At 44.4% G+C, this 19,241-nt stretch overlaps 1 protein-coding gene across 1 annotated transcript in view; it reads right to left on the bottom strand.

The window, feature by feature from the left end:
• Window positions 1–8,895: 8,895 nt before the first annotated feature.
• znrf3 (zinc and ring finger 3) overlaps window positions 8,896–19,241 on the bottom strand; it is a 109,554-nt gene continuing 99,208 nt past the window's right edge. The window contains exons 4-8 of the mRNA XM_084056138.1: window positions 18,355–18,486; window positions 16,660–16,770; window positions 15,598–15,765; window positions 11,540–11,642; window positions 8,896–11,344 (exon numbers count right to left, since the gene is read on the bottom strand). Of these exons, the coding sequence (XP_083912264.1) occupies window positions 9,516–11,344; window positions 11,540–11,642; window positions 15,598–15,765; window positions 16,660–16,770; window positions 18,355–18,486 (2,343 nt within the window). The 3' untranslated portion in view covers window positions 8,896–9,515. The remainder of the gene's footprint in view (window positions 11,345–11,539; window positions 11,643–15,597; window positions 15,766–16,659; window positions 16,771–18,354; window positions 18,487–19,241) is intronic.

The raw sequence follows: 19,241 nt of genomic DNA, 5'->3' as shown, positions 1-19,241 counted from the left end.
TTGGGGATTTGTTGAGTAAACCATCCTCAACATGTGATTCAAATTTGGGATTCACCGGACGTTTCGTTCGTGATTTCTGGCATTTTTGGTAAAACAGGCCCCTCCCACTAACTTTGGAAGCCATTTACGGACGAACGGTAAGGACTATCAAAATGCCGTTTGGATATGTTTATCGCATGGGCCCAGAGATCATGTGTACTGATTTTTGACATAGAAAATTTGGACAAAATATGTGGGAGGAGGAGCTAAAAGTGTGTTTTGATGAAAATTAAAAATGGCGGAAAATCTATCCTGACACAAATGCGTCATGACCCAAGGAATCTAGGGGAAAAATATTTTTAATTTACGACCTACGGTTCAAGAGTTATAGGCCAAAACGTAAAGTGGGCTGTTATAGCGCCACCATGAGGCCGACTGGTGTAATTTTTTTCCAATAATTTTGGACTAAATCATGAACCACCCCTCCAAGTCTTGAAACTCTAGCCCTTACGGTATCTGAGAAATAAATACTTGAATGGGAGTTTCTTCATTTTCCCATTAAAGTGGAAGGGGACATTTAATGCACTAATAAATCAATATCAATTAAACTATGAAACCAATCTCTTAGCAAAATACAAGCACACGATTCCCGGTGAAGCCGGTCATTTTGACATAATGGCACTAAATTGGGAAAAACAAATTGTGGGAGGATATGCGGTTCAAAATAAACTGTTATGGCCTCGGAGGATAACAATACTCTGGTTGGCCTGTTAGGGCAACCACACTAAATAGTTATGAAAGATTTAAGAGAATATAACACACACTAACTGCTACACCAACTTGCAGCCAACAGCACAATAAGTACATGTAACTGTGTGTATCGAACAGCAGTGGTTCTCAAACGTTTTAATTTCAAGGACCCCCAGTTTGGTATGTATCAGGCCAAAGACCCTCATGACTCTTAATACTGTACAAATTGAACCAAATGGACCCGTAAGGGTCTATATATGGTTCCATTTATAAACTCAGAGTTACAGACCTGTGGGTCCGGTCCATTTGGTCTTAACTATCAATGATTCAGCTGGGGACCCCCTGGAACCCCCTCAAAGTGGTCCCACTGGCCAACAGGATCAACAGCGCACAGGCACGCAATTAACTGCAAAAGCATATTAACGAATGCCTAATTCATCAATGCTCTGTTATATGATGGCGTCTCACACTGGAAATAGCTGATCTACAAGCCTCACAACGCACGCATCTTAAATAGTTTTTTAGTAACTCTTCTGTCTTCATTACTCACTCAGTTCCTGTTCTATGACATACTATATGCCAGTCCTGGGAACTCCACTTGCCAAGATGCGGTTGGATGTCAGACTGTGCCACATTAGTGTCTTATGATTATGATGTGTATGTCCAAATATTCCACTGAAGAACAATTTAACACACATCTTCCTATTTTGGTGCTGAGCCTAACTGCAAGGGCAATGAAATCATAAAAAAATGAAGGGCTCGCAACTCACTTTGAATGCTCCATACTTTATTGATCAAGAGCAGCAGCAACGTTTTGACCTACAGTACATGTTTCTGAAGAACACAGTGAAGATCAAAATGTTGCTGCTACTCTTGATCAATAAAGTTTGGAGCATTCAAAGTGAGTTGCCCGAAACCCTCCTTTTTTAAACACTCTGTTGTGGGCGACAGGTGTTCCCTACAAACTGTCAATGTGGGAAATGCAAATACAGTCTTCCACCACTAAAGAGAGAGAGAGAGAGAGAGAGAGAGAGAGAGAGAGAGAGAGAGAGAGAGAGAGAGAGAGAGAGAGAGAGATGGGAGAAGAATTGTCTTCCACACTTCTCATGTCTTTCTCTGTCTCTCTCTCTCTGTTCTTCCCTCTCCAAATCCTCCTCTTTTCCCATTCTCCCCTCGAGCCTGTTTATTTCTGCAGCTACTATGGGGTGCCAAGAGTGAGAGAAGGAAGGAGTGAACGTTGCATGGTGTTCTACTCCCATCTCCGTCCCTCTCGGCTCATAGCAATCACCCTCCTCCTTGTTCTCCTTGTCCTCCTCCTCGTCCTCTCGTACAGTTTGTTTCTTCCTGGTTCATTTCTGCAACTCCTGCGGCGTGCTGAAGGTCTCATACACAATGGATGCAAACTCCTTCACCCGGTCTATCATCAGCAAGTCCGGGAGAGAAAGAGAGAGATAGAGACAGACAGACAGACAGACAGACAGACATGAAGAGGAGAGACGAAGAATAACGTTGTCGGGCAGAAACCTTTTATCTCCATATTTTAACCTTTTGAGTTTTAATCATACCACACCGTCACACAAAAGCACCAAAAGTAGCAGATCCACAAGCTCCAACCGCAGCACAAAGTGTCGCATTTTGAGCTTGTCGATCTGCAACTTTTGCTGTTTTTGAATTTGAGTCCTGAAAAGTAAAAGTTTTGGACATATGAGGTTTCCACCCAACAGAGACGATAATAAAGATGGATGTAATTCACTTTCCTTTCTTTGCAAGATTAGTTTCAAGGTATTTCATCTTCGGGTTGAGAGGGTACAATGGACTGAGAAAGGGTGCACAGTAAAATACAGAAATTAAAACTAAGGACCTTTTTTAAGGAAGTGCACCAAGGAATGGATTTTACCTGGGCCCAGGTAAAACCAGACTAATTGTACATACTGTGTTATTAACTGGACCAAAGTGAAGCCAGGCTAACTGAACACATTGAGTTGAGTCGTTACCTGGACAAAGTGGCTGGGTGTTTCACTGCAAATGCTGTTGATCTGACCATTGACGATGGGGATGACCTTAGCCAGGGGCAGGCTGACTGCTGACAGACTGGAGAGACGGACACAGTATCAGTTGAAGGTAGCCTCGCGCAGCCAGACTATATCACTGCGTGGATATGAGTCTGGTGCTTCTATGAGGAAAATCGCCACGGGCAATTTCTTTTTGCACTGGCAGATTCGTCTGGTCCCGGACCCAGGCTAAGTTGAAGGGCCCTTCACACCATGCACTATAACTATTAAGATATTGTTTTTAAAAACTCTTAAAAACTGGAAGAAGACAGAGTCCCAGTCCACACTGTTTGCCACTGTCTGTTTTAGACACAAAGTATTTATGATGAAAACTGTATTCAGTCCGCACATTTAGAATGATGAAAGACAATTCTTCTTAATTTATTTACACATACAGTATATACAGTGTACTGTATCACACTATATATACAGCAACTAAATATTACAGTAGAGCCATTGATGGCTACTAGTACTACTTGGACAAAATATCTGTAGTGAAAATAATCATGGTTGGTCCACAGACATGCCAATTGGGGAGCTGACCTATCAGGAGCAGAGCTGAGGGCAAAGTCATCGGGAGGCGGGCGGAAGAACTCGGCCAGGTTGTGAAGAAGACGAGAGAATCCTTGGTTCAGACAGGTGTTCAGAACAGTGCTGAAGTCTGGACTGGAGACACACACACTGTCTTTGGTGTGGTGTTTACCTGTCCAGCATGTCTTTGGTCTCACCAAGCAGTTTGATGGTCATAACGTCCTGTTCTGTCAAACCACACGGCTACACACACACGCACGCACGCACGCACGCACGCACACGTAAACGTTGAAATTTAATTTATTATACTCAGTGATGGAAGAAGTAGCCTACTCAAGTGTTTACTTAAGTAAAAGCAACAATACCACAACATAGATAAACTCTGTTACAAGTAAAAGTCCGGTCTTCAAAATTGATTTTAGTAAAAGTAGAAAAGTATTGGCAAGAAAATATACTTATAGTATCAAAAGTAAAAGTACTCATTACACAGGTGTTTTTAGGTGTTTTCAAATGTATAAAAATCCTTTGAAAATAGGCGATCTACAAGCTCACAATGCGTCGCAAAGTTGTGATTATAATGTAGTTTTGTAATAATTATCAAAATCTACAAAGATACTAGGGGGCCTAACTAAAGTTTTCAAATAATTGTAGTGGAATAAAATTACAATATTTGCCTCTGAGATGTAGTGGTATTGAAAATTGTTAATACTCCAGTAAAGTAAAAGCAATTAAAGCACTCAAGTATAGCACTTAGAGTAAATGTACTTTCCACCACTGATTATACTTTACAAACATGAATGAGGAAACCTAAGAAATCCTTTCAACAACCTTATTGGGGTGATCTACATTAAGTGAAATGCAAGCATCACCACATTTCACTTTTGAATGGAAAATGAAAACACTGTATTTTTGTGTGCATTGTAAGAATGCATTCTTGTTGTGTCTGTGTGGTGCATGTGATGACAATGTTTTGGCGTTGTGTGTGAAAAGGCACAGGGCAGTGGGGGAAAGGCTATGATAAAGGATGCTGATCATTGAAGGTGATATATATAAATGTGTTAAAATAAGTGTTAAATAGCTCTATATTCTGTTAGTAATCATGTCTATGGAGTGTATGTTCAGTAACAGGGGTCTCCCTGTCGGACCAGCTCTTTAAACCAAAAAATAAACAATTTTCAGGTTGAGACACCAATTTTATCCAATCAGGAGGGAGAACTTACACAGGATACACAAGTGAAATTAGAAGTGCTGACACAAAGAAATGAGCAGAAGAATTTGGAACTGGAACACTATCAAACATAAGCTGAACAATGGGTACTCTTTCCTGATCTGATTGACTGAAATTGGCAAACCACCTGAAAATGTATTTTCTGAGCTGGGGAGATGTTACCGAACACAGGAATAGCAGTTATTACAATCAGAATGTAGAGCTTTTAACAAATGTTTTTATTTTAACCAAAATATACTGTAATACATATACTGTATATATATTTTTTTTTTTAATATATACAAACTGGACAATTTAGAGAATTGGATGGTTACCCTGATGCAAGTTTATGCTGCAGATGGGGGGAAAATAGAGTTTGTATGACATACAGTACGGTTCAACTTTTGAAATCTTTTGGCCCGTATTCGGGGGAGGGTGATTGTGTGTCACTCACTGCACATACTGCTGCCGCAGTACGTGCCCCTGTCAGCAGGGAGTGGTGGGCGGGAGGAGAAGGACGGAGGGTACAACAGCAGTGACAACACACAGTAGTGTGTGGGGAGGAATTAATCGGCAAAATGACTAAATTGGGGAGAAAAATGGGTAAAGGTTATTGTCCAAAAAAAGGTCTGCTGGCAGCGTGCACAAGTGTGACGCTGATCGGACTAGTAGTTTGCGAGATTAGCCACACACACACACACACACACACACACACACACACACACACACACACACACACACACACACACACACACACACACACACACACACACACACACACACACACACACACACACACACACACACACACACACACACACACACACCCCTTTTGGCCTGATGGAGATAAACAACTTCATGTTCTTTAACAGTGTGGTATGAGGTTATCTCTCTTTTCTCAGGATAGTGCATTATACATGAGAACGCATCTTTAAAATATAAGATATATAGAATAGAAGAGGAGGCGCACCCACACTCAAAGTCAAAAACGGATGAAAAGAGTCTAGCATGAAGATAAAGCATTGAGGAAAAACATCTACGTAAATGGACTGTATACATTAATTACATTTATCTGAATTCTCTAGAAATAAGGAAATTATATGGAATTCAAATGACGGCAATGAAAAGAAAACACCACAACATCACTTACTTGAATAAAACTGTATATTTTACAGATCTTTGTACACTTTAATTACAAAACTGTATGGTACTAAAGTTTTAAAATCAGTTTTTGGTCAGAGAATATTTAATCGTCTTGTGTGCAATTACCATGTATATACAAAGTCTCATGTTAGTGATTTTTTCTCAAAATAAAAAGCAACCAAATAACTCCAATACGTTCATACACTCTGAACATAAGACATGGCTTAAAGATAAATATATTAGTAAATAAATATTCAGAGAACATATTTCCATTTATGAAATGTGTTGCTATACAGGTACAGAAATATACACAGATTGATTTCTAGCCTTTCCTTAAAACATTTGTAATGGTAATGACAGAAAATAATTATATTCTTAAAAAATTAAAAAATATTAATTTTTGTACACATTTTTAATCTTCTTAAGTGCTAGAAACAATACAAAACAAAAATTTAAATAGTGACTCAAGTACCCCGAAATGTTACGCCTGAATTATACTTTGGGCGGCAGAATCTCGCATCGAAAATAGCAGATCGACAAGCTCACAAAGCGTCAAGCTTGTCGATCTGCTATTGTCGGGCGTGAGACACGATGCGCAGCCGAGTATAAATCAGGCTTTTTATACTTGCAGTAGGTACATTTTTTTCTATGCAAAAGGCAAGATTAGATTCTCCACTTGATTACAGCACTGGGTTAACTTTATAAATAGGATTATTTTTTCAGAAGGTTTGCCTCTGTGAAGAGAATGAGTACATTTCATAGAAACAGTATAAAAACAGTCTGCAGGACACAGAGAGGCCTGAATTGACTAACGTCGGATATCGCAAGCATGTATTATGTACTGTGTGATAGAATTCAAAACATATACTCTGTTGGATGTGTACACCATCAAATCCTCGCCGTTAATTTAACTCCGAGAGTGTGCAAGTGGAACCGAATGGACCCTTGAGGTCCATTCAATTCCACCTGTACACAGTTAATTAACGCTGTGGATTTTTCCTGTATAACTTCTGCAAAAATAACTAAAAATAGTCACAGTACAATAAGGAACCCTTATGAATACGTTTTGTTTTCTTTTTTCCAGCTATTATCCTTTGGCCTTACATACAAGAACCATAAAAGCCCAACAAAATCAAGAGCACGTTTTCATACACCGTTTATGGACCCTTACGGGTCCATTTTTACACTTTCAGAGTTAAATGAACACAGGGTTTTTTACTGTGTGGAGGATATTTGATAGTATTTGAAGTGTCGGCTAAAATAAAACTATTAAGGGCTTAAAAAAATGTATGTTTAAAGAGCTCTATTGACCCAAATCAACTATGTCACTATATGGACTCCATCTCACCAGAAGTGGCACAATGTCTTTAGATGGTGCTTCCAAGGCTAATAACCAGCATAAGGCTTTTGTGTTGGTCTGGGCACGTGTTGAACAGCTAGGCCACAGCTGGACAGAAATGCATATCGTTGTTGTCGGGCAGAAACCTTGTATCTCCATATTTAAACATTGTATGTTTTTTTTCTTATGATCTTTATCGGACAAGAGTGTCACACAAAAGAAGCAGAAATTGCCGAACGTGAGCTTGTAGATCGGCTATTTTCCCTCTGTGTGCTGTGTATAAATATTTAACCAATTTTGGACGTACAAGGTTTCTTTCTGCCTGACAGCGAAGACATGCATAAAACAAACTCATTCCGTATTCGATAGAACTGAGACCAGTGTCAGCTATGCATTCATGTTTCTATGCATTCTTCTTGTTTTTAGACTATATAGCTTCATCTTCTGAGTGTGTGGCTGTGTAGCTCACAGACATTGAGAAAGACCCACCCTTCCCTGCATTTGAAAAAAAAATAAAAAATAAACAAACAAAAAAACAATCATGTCTTTCTGTTTTGGTAAAGCTATATCCATTTAACCTGTCTATCTGAGTTGGTGGTTTATTGAAGCTTTACAGGCAACATGTACACGTACATTTACATAACGTGTGCTGTGCATGTACATGCAAATGTTTGTGTGACAAGAATGAAAAGCGTACTTAAAATTAAAAAAAAATCCTCAAACACGTTGCACAGGGGGGGAAAAAGGAGTCTAGTCTCTCTAAGTCTGAAAATCTCACCAAAAAAAAAAACTGGGCCCAGTTACAGAGTCACTACTTATGGTTGCACAATCCTGACCCGTGACAGATAGCCTACATCTAAATGCCAACACCAACCACTCTGGTTACAGCAATCAACCTCCATCCATATTTGTAGCAGAACTCTATGTCTCCTCTCCATGGCAACATGGTTTTGGGTCTGAGACGGTCGCGGCCACAGGAATGAACTGAATAATAATATAGTGTGTATATGGAGAGAACGTTCAGGCCTTCGCTTTTCAGTAGAAATCCACACTATAGGCTCTGTGCACAGCAGCCATATTGGAAAGACATCGGGCCTCTTCCTTACTTTCTCCTTCATAGGTTGTTTCCAATGATACTAATGAAGGCTCTGTTCCATTCTGGTCAAACAGAGTCAGGGTGCTGATATTGTGCATGTTGGCTCACTGGAAACACTCTGCTACACCAGTGTGTCTCAAAGTGTGGTCCAGGTACCCTCATGGTTCTTTGAGAGGGTTCCAAATGGCCCCTTACGGGTGTGTAACTCTGACAGTGTACAAATGGAACCAAATGGACCTGTTTGTACACACAAAGGTTCCATTTGTACACACTCAGAGTTATGGGGTCCTTGCAATTAAAAGTTTTGAGAACCTGTGCTACACTTAAAGGACAACTTTGGTTTTTTACAACCAATGTTTATGTTTTAGATTGTAATTAAAGTAAATAAAAGATGAGTGTTAAAAATTTTAAATTTACTGCTTTCTATAGTTTTAGCAATTTTCACAATCTTTTTTAGAGTGTTTTCACAGTGGGCGGGGGCATTCTGTCCGGTGGCTAAATATGCATTTTTTTTATCACAGTAACCCGGCGTTTTCTTTATTATTATTTACAGTAGCTCTTCTAGCCCCCAATAACTCACATCTGGCCATCTCAGACAGCCGGACCTTTTTTATTGTGTAAAAAAGGCATATTTAGCCACCGGACAGAATGCCCCCGCCCACTGTAAAAAATATCGCAAAAAATGCTAAAACTATAGAAAGCAGTAAATGAAAAAAAAATTACAATCATCATTTATTTACTTTAATTACAAGCTAAAATATAAACCTTGGTTGTAAAAAAACAAAGTTGTCCTTTAATGGAACAGAGCCTTCATTAGTATCACTGGTAAGGAAGTAAGGAAGAGGCCCAATTTCTTTCCAATATGGCTGCTGTGCATAGAGCCTATTCTAAGATGATAACATTCAGCGAGCAGGGTTTAACAACAAGGCAACTTGAGGGTTTCATTGATTGACTTGACTGGTTCCGTACCGAAGAATACGGCTGGGCAGAGTCCCATACTCGGTCGTGCGACGGTGTCGTGCGGCATGAACGGCAGATCTACAAGCTCACAAAGTGTCAAATCGCATCGCCTGTGGTTCTCAAAGTGGGGGTCCGGGGACTCCCAGGGGTTCTTGAGGGGGTTCCAAGGGGGTCCGCAAAACGAGAAACAGTACAACCACTATCCGAAAATAGCTGATACTACAAGCTCACAACGCTTCCATATGTGACGCGTTGCGAGCTTGTAGATGCGATACTTTCGAATCGTTTTGAAAGATTTGTGATAATTTTGAAACATTTTAACAACACAAATCTTCTCTTATGGGGGGGTCCCTGGCACAACGTCTTTTCAGAGAGCTTGTAGATCGCCTATTTCCGGTGCACGACACAGTCACGCGACCTGAGTACAAATGAGGCTTGAGTCCCTTCTTCCCCGGGAGCTCAGAGCCCCCCCTCATTAGTGGAAGTACAGTTCGCCGAAGCGCCGAGGACGCCGCCGCACTGAGGCCGGTGGAACAGCGTACGGCTCTCCTCCTCCTGGGGGTACGCCGACGACGACGGACCCCTGAACTGTCCCGAGGAGAAGAACCCCTCCCCCGGCCGCGCCTCCGCCTCCACGGCCGCGGGCAGCAAGCTGCTCTGGCTCTCCAGCCCCATCACGCCCAACTCACAGTCTGTGTCCTCGGGAATTATGGGTATCCTCTGGCTGAGTTCGCAGCAGCCCTGCCCGGAGCAGGCGGCGTCCGAGTCGGCGTGGGCGTGGTGTGCGTACTGCACGTTCACCGCGTAGTCCTCGGCGTAGCGCCCGGCCGCCGCGGCCGCCCGGTGCACCTTCATCTCTTTGTAGAAACAGCAGGGCAGCCCCTCGTAGCTCATCTGCTCCGAGGGGGCGGGGCCGCCGCACATGTGGTCGGGGGAAAAGTAGTTCTTGGGGGGCGAGCTCTGAAAATCCGGCCCCCGGTGACAGCGGCTCGAGGCCAGGGGCCCGACTCGGTCCGAGTCCTGCCCCTTGCACTCCACGCTGGGCGGGAGCACCTCGAAGCAGCAGCTGCACGCCGCCGCCGCCGTGGCCGCGTGCCCCGCCTCCCCCGACAAGTCCTCCCCCTGCGCCCCCTTTCCCTTGTCCGCTCCGGCGGCCTCCGCTGGCCCGGCTGAGGTAGTGCTGGCGTTGCCGTGCTCCCTGGGTTCCAGTGACGAGCGACTGCTGTAGCTGGGCTCCAGGCTGCAGCTGGAGAGGTGGTCCCCCGAACTGTACCCCCCCGGCGCCCCGCCGGGAGGAGGGGCCTGGAGGCAGTCGTGTCCCGAGGGGGCGGGGGTCAGCGAGTCCTCCGCGGTCGCCGCGGTGCACGCCGCGGCGCCGCCGCCCGCCTCCCCCCCGCCGCCCCCCCTGCACGGGCTCTTACTTCGGTAGACGTAGGGGTCATAGTCACTGCTCAGAGAGCTGCGGAAGGTGGAGCAGCTGCCGTACACGCCCTGGTTGCTGACCTCGGTGCAGTCCAGCATGGAGTCGCTGGACGAGCAGTGGCACTGGCCCGAGCTGCTGCTGCTGCTGTCGCTGCCGGGGCAGTCGGCCAGGTAGCCGCTGCAGACCGAGCGGTGGCCGTGGTAGCAGCCCAGGCCCGACGCCGGCCCGCCCTCCACCATGCGCGAGCCGGTGGCGGGCGCCATGTGCACCACCGTGGGGTAGAGCAGCCCCTGCTGGAAGGCCCTGCCGTGGTGAGCCTTGTGCGGTCCACCGCCGCCGCCTCCCCCGCCACCTAGCGGCCCCGGCCCCGCCCCCGCCGGCCCCTGGGCGGCGCCCCCCTCGGGCTGCTGAGGGAAAGTCAAGCCCTGGAAATAATAGTGCTGGTACATGGTCTCGTACTGCGAGAAGCAGGCGGCCCGCGAGAAGCTGCGCCCGTGGAACTTGGGCCGCTTGAAGGCGGCGTGGTGGGGCTGGGGCGGGTAGGCGGGGGGCCCGCGGTGCTCCAGGCCGCAGTGGTGGGGGTTGAGCGAGTGGTCCAGGTGGAGGGTGGGGTGGTAGCCGCGGAGGAAGGCGGCGGTGGACTGGGCCGGGTACAGGCCCTGAGGGTCCGGATGCTGGTCCACGGTCAGCACGGTGATGGGGTTGCCGTGGGGGTCCATGCTGGTGCGGGTGGGGTAGGCGGTCACCTGCCCGGTGCGGTGCACCCTGCCCGGGTAGTGCACCGGCAGCACCACCCTCTGCTGACGGCCGTGGACCGGGTTGCCCGGCTCCATGCACACGGGGCCCACGTTGCCCTTCTTTTGTTCTGGAAACAAACAGGAAACATAAACTATTCAGTTCAGTGTGTTGGGAATTTGCCTGATCGTGAAAATTCATAGATATGAGCTTGTATATCTGCTATTTTTGAATAGAACATTTTGTTTTTTAATGACACAGATGCGTTCCTGGATTGAATGGGCTTAAAATCAAAGCCCAGATCGTGTGGTTTGCAGGAACTCACCGATGATGTTGTGTCTGCAGTGTGGACAGGTGTGATGCTGCAGCAGCCAGGGGTCCACGCACTTCTTATGGAACCTGTGGGCACAGGGGATGACCCGCAGCTCCTAAACGGGACCAAACACAACAGCACACCAGACATTAAAGGCCTAATCCGGGATTGTTGTGAACATATAAATTAGGGTTACACTTACATACTTTCTTTAAAAAAAAAAGAAGTTTGATTGATAGATAGCTGTCTGGAACTTTCCTACCCCATCATCATATAAATCAAAATATAGTCTCGCGTAGCCAGAATGTTTGGTTGATCTCCGCCTACCAACACGTGTGGTGGTGACATCTAAATTCTTTGTATTGGCTAGAACAGTTGGAGAAACAGGCACAGACGAACCCACGCCTGCTGCAAATCATCTGTCCCAATAGGAAGGACTGCCCTGAAGTCTTTGCATTGGTTCTGCACAGCAGTTATTTTCTAAATCTCCAAATTGTTTCCACACAGTTTTATCGTCTACATTCTTCTCCTCCTCTGCACACTGGACTATTTATTAATGTGCGCGTAAAGACTGAATAACACATCCCAAAGCAAAGAGGGACCATGGCATATTATGCACAGAGGAAGAGCGTTGCTTCAGTGCTGTCATGTTACAACAAAAGAACAGATGCACCTTGTTAAAAAACAACAACTGCAGTTACAAACTGCAATCTGTTTCCATTTCCCGAGAGCAGAGAGAACTGCAATGTACTTGGATGTACAGTATGCCTGAATGTCCAGCAGGTGGCAGCACAGTGATAGAGAATAAAGTATAGACCCAGCAATAGGATGTTGATGACTCCTAACCTCTAAGCCAGTGGTTCTGTAAAGGACGCCCAAATTGCAAATGTATTTGGCCACGGACCCCCATTTGAAAATATTTTGCGCCAGGGACCCCAAAAAGAGAAGATGCGTGTTTAAAACCTGCATGTTCGGATTACGCACAGTGACAATTATCAGCCTCCCCTCCCCCGCACACGGGCCAACTGTGTTCGTATAGACATTCGATAAAGCCTGATGCACCACGGTGGATTCAAACCCACAACCTCCGCGGTGGTAGGCAGGCTCTTTACCTTTGAGCGTTGAAATGAAAAGCATGGCAATCAAATCATGGCATGCAGATATGAAGACTGGCATCGAGCAATGCCAGGACACAACAAGCCAGCAGTGTTCATTTTGATTTGGCTTTAGTTTAGTTCTTTGAATAAAATTCCATTTAGTTTTAGTCACATTTTAGTCAACTGAAATGTTTTAGTTTTAGTTGACTAAATATAACAAGATTCAAGACAACGAAATCTACAGTTGATTTAGTCGACTAAAATGTATTTTGGGGGGCATTAATACCTGATTTGTACTTGGCTGCATGCCGTAAATAGCCGATCTACAAGCTGCAAGGCTATTTTCGGAGCGTGACACCCATGCGCAGCCAAGCATAAAATGAATTGTCTTAGTTCTACTGGATCTCTTTTGTCCACTCGTCCTCCCTAACATTTCAGTCTAGTTTTTTTATTTATTGTTGACGAAATTGTCAGTATATGTATTCATAGGTACGTTTTTATTTAGTATTCAGTCAGTGAAAAAAGGTTGTCAACGAACATTTTGTACAAAATGAACACTGCATGGCTGCTGATGTGTTTCAGCCACTGCTGTTTGGCTGCCACCCGCTCTTTTTTTTCTCCTTCTTCTCTGTGCCTTAAAACGTGACTCATCTTTGGGCTGTTTTCCACCCCAACCTTTTGTTGCCGAGTTCACTCCTGAAAAAATGGCTTTGATGCCATTCAGCCCTTTATAACGCCACTTCCTCTGTGCAATACTGGCGCCATGCTTTGTTGTTTTCTTCGTGTCCTTATTGAGGAGACACATAACCACACACACACACACACACTCGTTTGTATTACTATACTTGTGAGGACATCAATATTTTAGAACAGCGATTTTATGAACGCCATTCTTATTTTTTCTAACTCTAAGGCTGAAAATAGCTGATCTGCGAGCACACAGCACATCGCTCTGCAATGCATTGTGTGCTTGTAGAACGGCTATTTGCGGTGCATGATACCGGCACGCAACTAAGTATAAAATCAGACATAACTCCAACCCTAACCCCAAAACCTAACCTCTGAATGTCTAAATCTAACCCCAACTCCAACCTGAATCTTTTCCTAATTTTAAGCCTAAAAAAAATAATTGTGTAACTCTTTGAGGACCAGGAAAATTGCCCTCACAATTTGTATTTCTCAAATTCTACTATACTTCTGGGGACATTTGGCCTTCACAAGTATATTAACACACACACACACACACACACACACACACAGCTCGCTGCTCCCCCTCCTGGGTATTGGGGGTTTGCCCCCCTCCTCCGACGAGGATGAGCAATGCTTGTTACAGTAAATCCTCAAAGGCCCAGATTAGGGTCTGGGACACGTATTTCGACAATGACTCTGTGGCGGATTAAAGGAAGAACGCGCTTGGGGAAAACAGGAAGCCCTAATCACAGCCCCCGCCGCCGCGATAGTGCACTGGATACCGTTATCTCTCCCAGGTGCACTGATGAACGAACGAGGGGGCCCGGCCGCACCTCCTTCTCACCAAACGGGCACCGGGAAGAGTGTCAAAAGAAAAGAGGATCGTTAAGGGCTTCAGGGCCCCATGGGCAACGTCAGGGAACTTCCATCCCCATTGTCCAGATCTGGCTTTCCCAACCTGGCGTCTGGGGCCCCCATGGGGAGGGGGGGGGGGCAAAGATTACAGAGAGAGAGTGAGGCCTTCTCTGTTTGGAACAGTAGTTCTCAAAAGTTTTTTGTGATATTTATTTTGGCCCAAGCCCCCAGAACCCAGTCAGTGTTGCCAGATTCTGTGCGAGAAACAAGCAACCAGGCCTAGGAAAACCAGCCCAAAAGAAGCGACAATGGGCCACATGAGCACTTTGACATATACATCACCTATTTGAAAATAGCAGATCTACAATCTCACAACGCGTCCTCTGCACACTGGACAACGCGACGCGTTGTGAGCTTGTAGATCTGCTATTCTCAAATAAAATCTTGCGGGGAAATTATAATAAGCAGATCTGGCAACCCTGAACCCAGTGGGTTGCATTGAAGCGAAATGGACATGCTGGCCATTCATAGGTACTGCAGCTCAAACCGGCCTGGGGCCACTGTACTGTACATGAACAAGCTTTCATGTAAAACGGTTTTCGACCAATGGGCTCGACTCACAAGCTTGCACGCGGGGCTGCGCTTCTGTGGCGCATAACGTGTCACAGTGGCCCCAAATAGGCCACGCCCATCACATTTCACAACCCAGGAAGAAGGGGTGATTTCGGCTCATGCGCCGTGTGAGCACCTCATTGCAAGTGGATGGGAGGGGATATCCGGTGCCCTCTCTATCATTTTTAACTCTATGATTTGGCCGTGGACCCCCCATCTGAATTTTTTTTTTTGTGCCAGGGACCCCCTTAAGAGAAGATTTATTAGATATTTTTCGTGAAATTTCAAATATAGCAGAATCGACACGCTATGAGCTTGTACATCTGCCATTTTTGAATAGCCAACATATAAATGGATAAAGTGGTTACAATGATTATGATGCTACATTAACTACTTTTGCTGGGGACCCCCTGAAACCCTCCCCTCACCATCCCGGACCACACTTTGAGAACCAATGGTTTGGATGTAGTCCAAAATGTTAAACATGTTGCACAAAATTGCTTTCATCCACTTTCAACCTGGCGTCCCCTATTTGGGGCATGTCGTTATTGTCAAAAACAGTCACAAATATTTGACATTTTTCAACGACTTTCAAAGTTTTAAAAATAGCGGAAATAGCAGATCTACAAGCTGTGAGCTTGTACATCAGCTATTTCCGCTATTCGGTCCCAGGAGAAGAAAAAAAGGGGGTCCGTGGCCTAATACATATCAAACTAGATGGGGGGGGTCCTAAGTGAAAAGACAGAAAGCAGCGTCCTATGCTATTCCACAGGCAGTGGGGGGGGGGAGGCGGACGGGGCGGGGCTCTTCCGTTACCTCTCCGTCCATGTACTTCTCCAGGCAGATGGCGCAGTCCGAGGTGGAGCTGCTGCTCAGCGAATCGGAGGCCCCGCAGCTGCTCTCGCGCTGACCTTTGACCTTGGCCTTGAACTTGCGCGTCTCCATCTTCTCCAGGGCCTGGATGGCCATCCTGTTCATAGAGCTCTGTGAACCGGGAGGAGGAAGGACGTGTGACAAATTCAAAACGCTGCAGTTTTTTTTTTACTGTTAACCTCTCGCACACTCAAAGATCACACAAAGATCATTTCAGATATTTACATACTGGTATCAATATCAACACGGACAATTTAAGCCTTTTATTTTTCAAGTGCAAGTAATAGTTGACTGGCGTTTCGGTCTTTCGACCTTCCTCAGAGTCAACGACAGAGTCATGACTAATAATAATAATGAATTGTCCGTGTTGCTCCAGCGTTCGTCTCTTCATGCATCTATTGTCCCTACCCTTGTGACGCACAGGACTGGCCGTTTAAGGCTGAGGCGCAACAGTAGAATCCCTTTGTTCTTGGTATCAATAGAGCATCGCAGTTGCTCACCCGTTTTAAAAAAAGTTTTTTCACAGAATCAAACGTTTTATGGTCATGATTCACCAGGATCCTGGATAGCTTGATTCTAGGCTTAAATTAATTTATATAAATATTTTCGGAAAAGTCAATGGGAAAAATGCATTGAGTATTTACTTCCGGCAACTGGAAGTGGGCGGGAACTGCGACGCTCTATATCAGTTTCTTTTTTTCCCTATAATTACTAATGTATGGATTGTTATCATGATTGATTATACCTGTAAACACAGGTATAATCTATAAGTATAATAATTATAATAAATAAGGGGTGGATTAACTATGAATGAATGAATGAACGAATGAATGAATTAATGTTTATTTCGAACATTAAAATAAAACAACAAAAAGTACAAAAAAGTGCCCGATAAAAAGTAAACTATGAGCTCACGACGCGTCAACAGCACGCTGGGAGCTTGTAGATCTGCTATTTTCGCAAAATCTTTGGGTATTCTAAGTATATATTTGTGACGTCACTAACCTGGCTTCTCCTCTGCTTCAGTTTGATCTTGATGAGGAGGATGAGGCACACCAGGGACACCACCACGAAGAACGCCAAGAAGATGCCCATGTCAAAGTACTCTGTGGGCTGCTGTGGAACAGGGACCAGAGAGAGAGAGAGAGAGGGGGAAAAAACACTTTTTGTCACATAACATTTTTTTTTGTCAAATGTTTGTCACGCTTGTAGATCGGCTATCTTTAAATGGACGAATCTATATAGGGCTGAAGTGGTTAATGTATGTTTTGTAATAATAATCGAAATCTACGCTATATACCATTTAAACGTTCAATACTTAGTAAACTTGACCGTTGGCTCTGTACTCCTTTTCCCCTCTACACCAAACCTATTCGCCCAAAATAGCCGAGCTTGTAGATCGGCTATTTTCTGCAAATGTTCCCCCCAAAATAGGGATGCAAGGGTTCAAGTGGTTAATGTAAAAAAAAAAAAGAAGATCCTATCATACAAAGATTTGGCGGACCCCTTTTAGTAACTCTGAGGACCCCCTGGTGGTCCCAAGACCTGGCGTGGAGAAACAGTGATTTAGCGTATTGCGACACACAGCGAAAAGGGCAAATGTTTGAAATAATGGCGATATTGATTTGAAGTCAGATAATTAAGAGTAACAAGTTCGTTCAACCAATCGGTCAGAGTGTCTTTGCTTTATCGGTGGGTCGAAGGGGGGGGGGGGGGGGGGGGGCTTCGCTCTCTCTCGGGCTTTCATTATGTCAAGCTATTTGACCTCAAAATGTGCTGGTCCCTTATCAAATACTTCAAGCAAACAAACAGCTCTTTGAATGGCTGATATCCATCTCTCGGAGTGCTGCTAAGAAAAAAAAAAGAAGTCCTCCGCCTCGGGGCGATTCGATGGCAGAGAGCGAGAGAGAGAGAGAGAGAGCGAGAGAGAGCGAGAGAGAGCGAGAGAGAGCGAGAGAGAGAGGAGAAGAAAAGGAAGGGTCAGATTTCCCCGCTGGAATTTTTCACCGTTCCTCATATCCGTTAACTTGTTCTGCTTTTGTAGTGTGTGTGTGTGTGTGGGGGGGGGGGGGGGGGTCGCACAAACATGTTTGCTAGCATAACACACATTATGTGTCTCTCTGTCTTTCTCTCACACACACACACACGTTTGTAATTCTATAGTTGTGCGAGGGATAAAAAAAATTAGGACGGCATCGAAAACAGCCGAAAACAGCCAAAGAGATGGGCTATTTTCCTGTACGTGACACTGTCTGCCACTTAACTAAGTATACTCAAATTCTACTATCGTCTCTGTTGGGTGGAAACCTCATTAGGTTCAAAACTGTTACTTTGCAGATCTGCTACTCTTGATGCTTGTGTGTGACACTGTATGATCAAGTAGGGTGTTCATTTACCAAAAAATCACACCCTGTGTGAAGAGAGTGGTGCCTTTGATGAGCCCCGTATTGATGTTGTCATCAATGTTTGTTTATTGGACATACATACATACGGACACACAGACAAAGTCAGATATAGGAGTGGTTGGCACCACTCAAAAACACAAAAAGTATAAAATATGGATATAGGTAAGAGGTTTCTGCCTGACAGCAACGATATACTTGAACATTTTCCCAGAAGTATAGTCAGAAGTATAGTAATAAAAGTACACACACACACACACACGCGCACATGCGTCTTGCTTTCGGCTTGAGATCTTACCCTGGGAGGTCTGTGTTGGATCCTGGCGCGGGCCACTTTCTGCTTGTTGACTATGTTCATGAGCTTGACGGCGTCGTTGCCCTTCACGTATACCACCGGCCGCTTCAGAGGGTCCTCACCCACCTGGTTGAGCTGGGAGACAGAAAGGATAAGAGGGGGGGGGGGGGGGTTAATCAAACTAACTCAATTTAACCCATTAAGACCTGAGGCCCGATTCTACAAATGTATTCTAAATCCTAACAGTTTTCTGAAACAGTTAGAAGTTGCTATAATATCGGTGGTTCTCAAACCTTTTCATGTCAAGGACCACCCAAAATTATATGTATTTGGCCGTGGACCCCCATCTCAAAATATTTAGTTCCAGGGACCCCTCAGAAGCAAAGATTTGAGTTACAAATGTTCGCTTTAAAAACATATATTCAAAGATTTGCACAAATCTTCATGATTTTTCAAAAATAGCAGATCTACAAGCTCATAGCGCGGTGCCGCATTTGTAGACATTTGTAGATCTGCTATTTTTGAATAGCCAAAGTATAAGATAATGGTTAAAGTGGTTAAAATCTACAATGACAGATGCTTTCCCGGTCTTAATGGGTTAATCGATTGTTAAAAACAAATCAATTGATAAATCGCAGATTTAATAAAATAATCCATTACTGATCGATCCTTATTTTTGGGCCATATCATTACAGGCCAATTAGTTTCAATTGACAAGCGAAAAGCCGATCAACAAGCTTGTCGATCTGCTATTTTCACTACATTTGCCCGTCGCCGTGTATGTGTCAAAGTATGATGTAATGCTGAAGTGGTTAAACGATACAGTATATGCATTTATTTTTTTATATTACAAAAAAAGGAAGGAACATTAGAAAACAGACATAATGTAG

Source organism: Gymnoscopelus microlampas (genome assembly GCF_963454915.1).
Source record: "Gymnoscopelus microlampas genome assembly, chromosome: 4".
NCBI lineage: Eukaryota > Metazoa > Chordata > Actinopteri > Myctophiformes > Myctophidae > Gymnoscopelus > Gymnoscopelus microlampas.
Note: the sequence above shows the minus strand (reverse complement) of the source record. Positions and strands in the feature narration are given on the sequence as shown.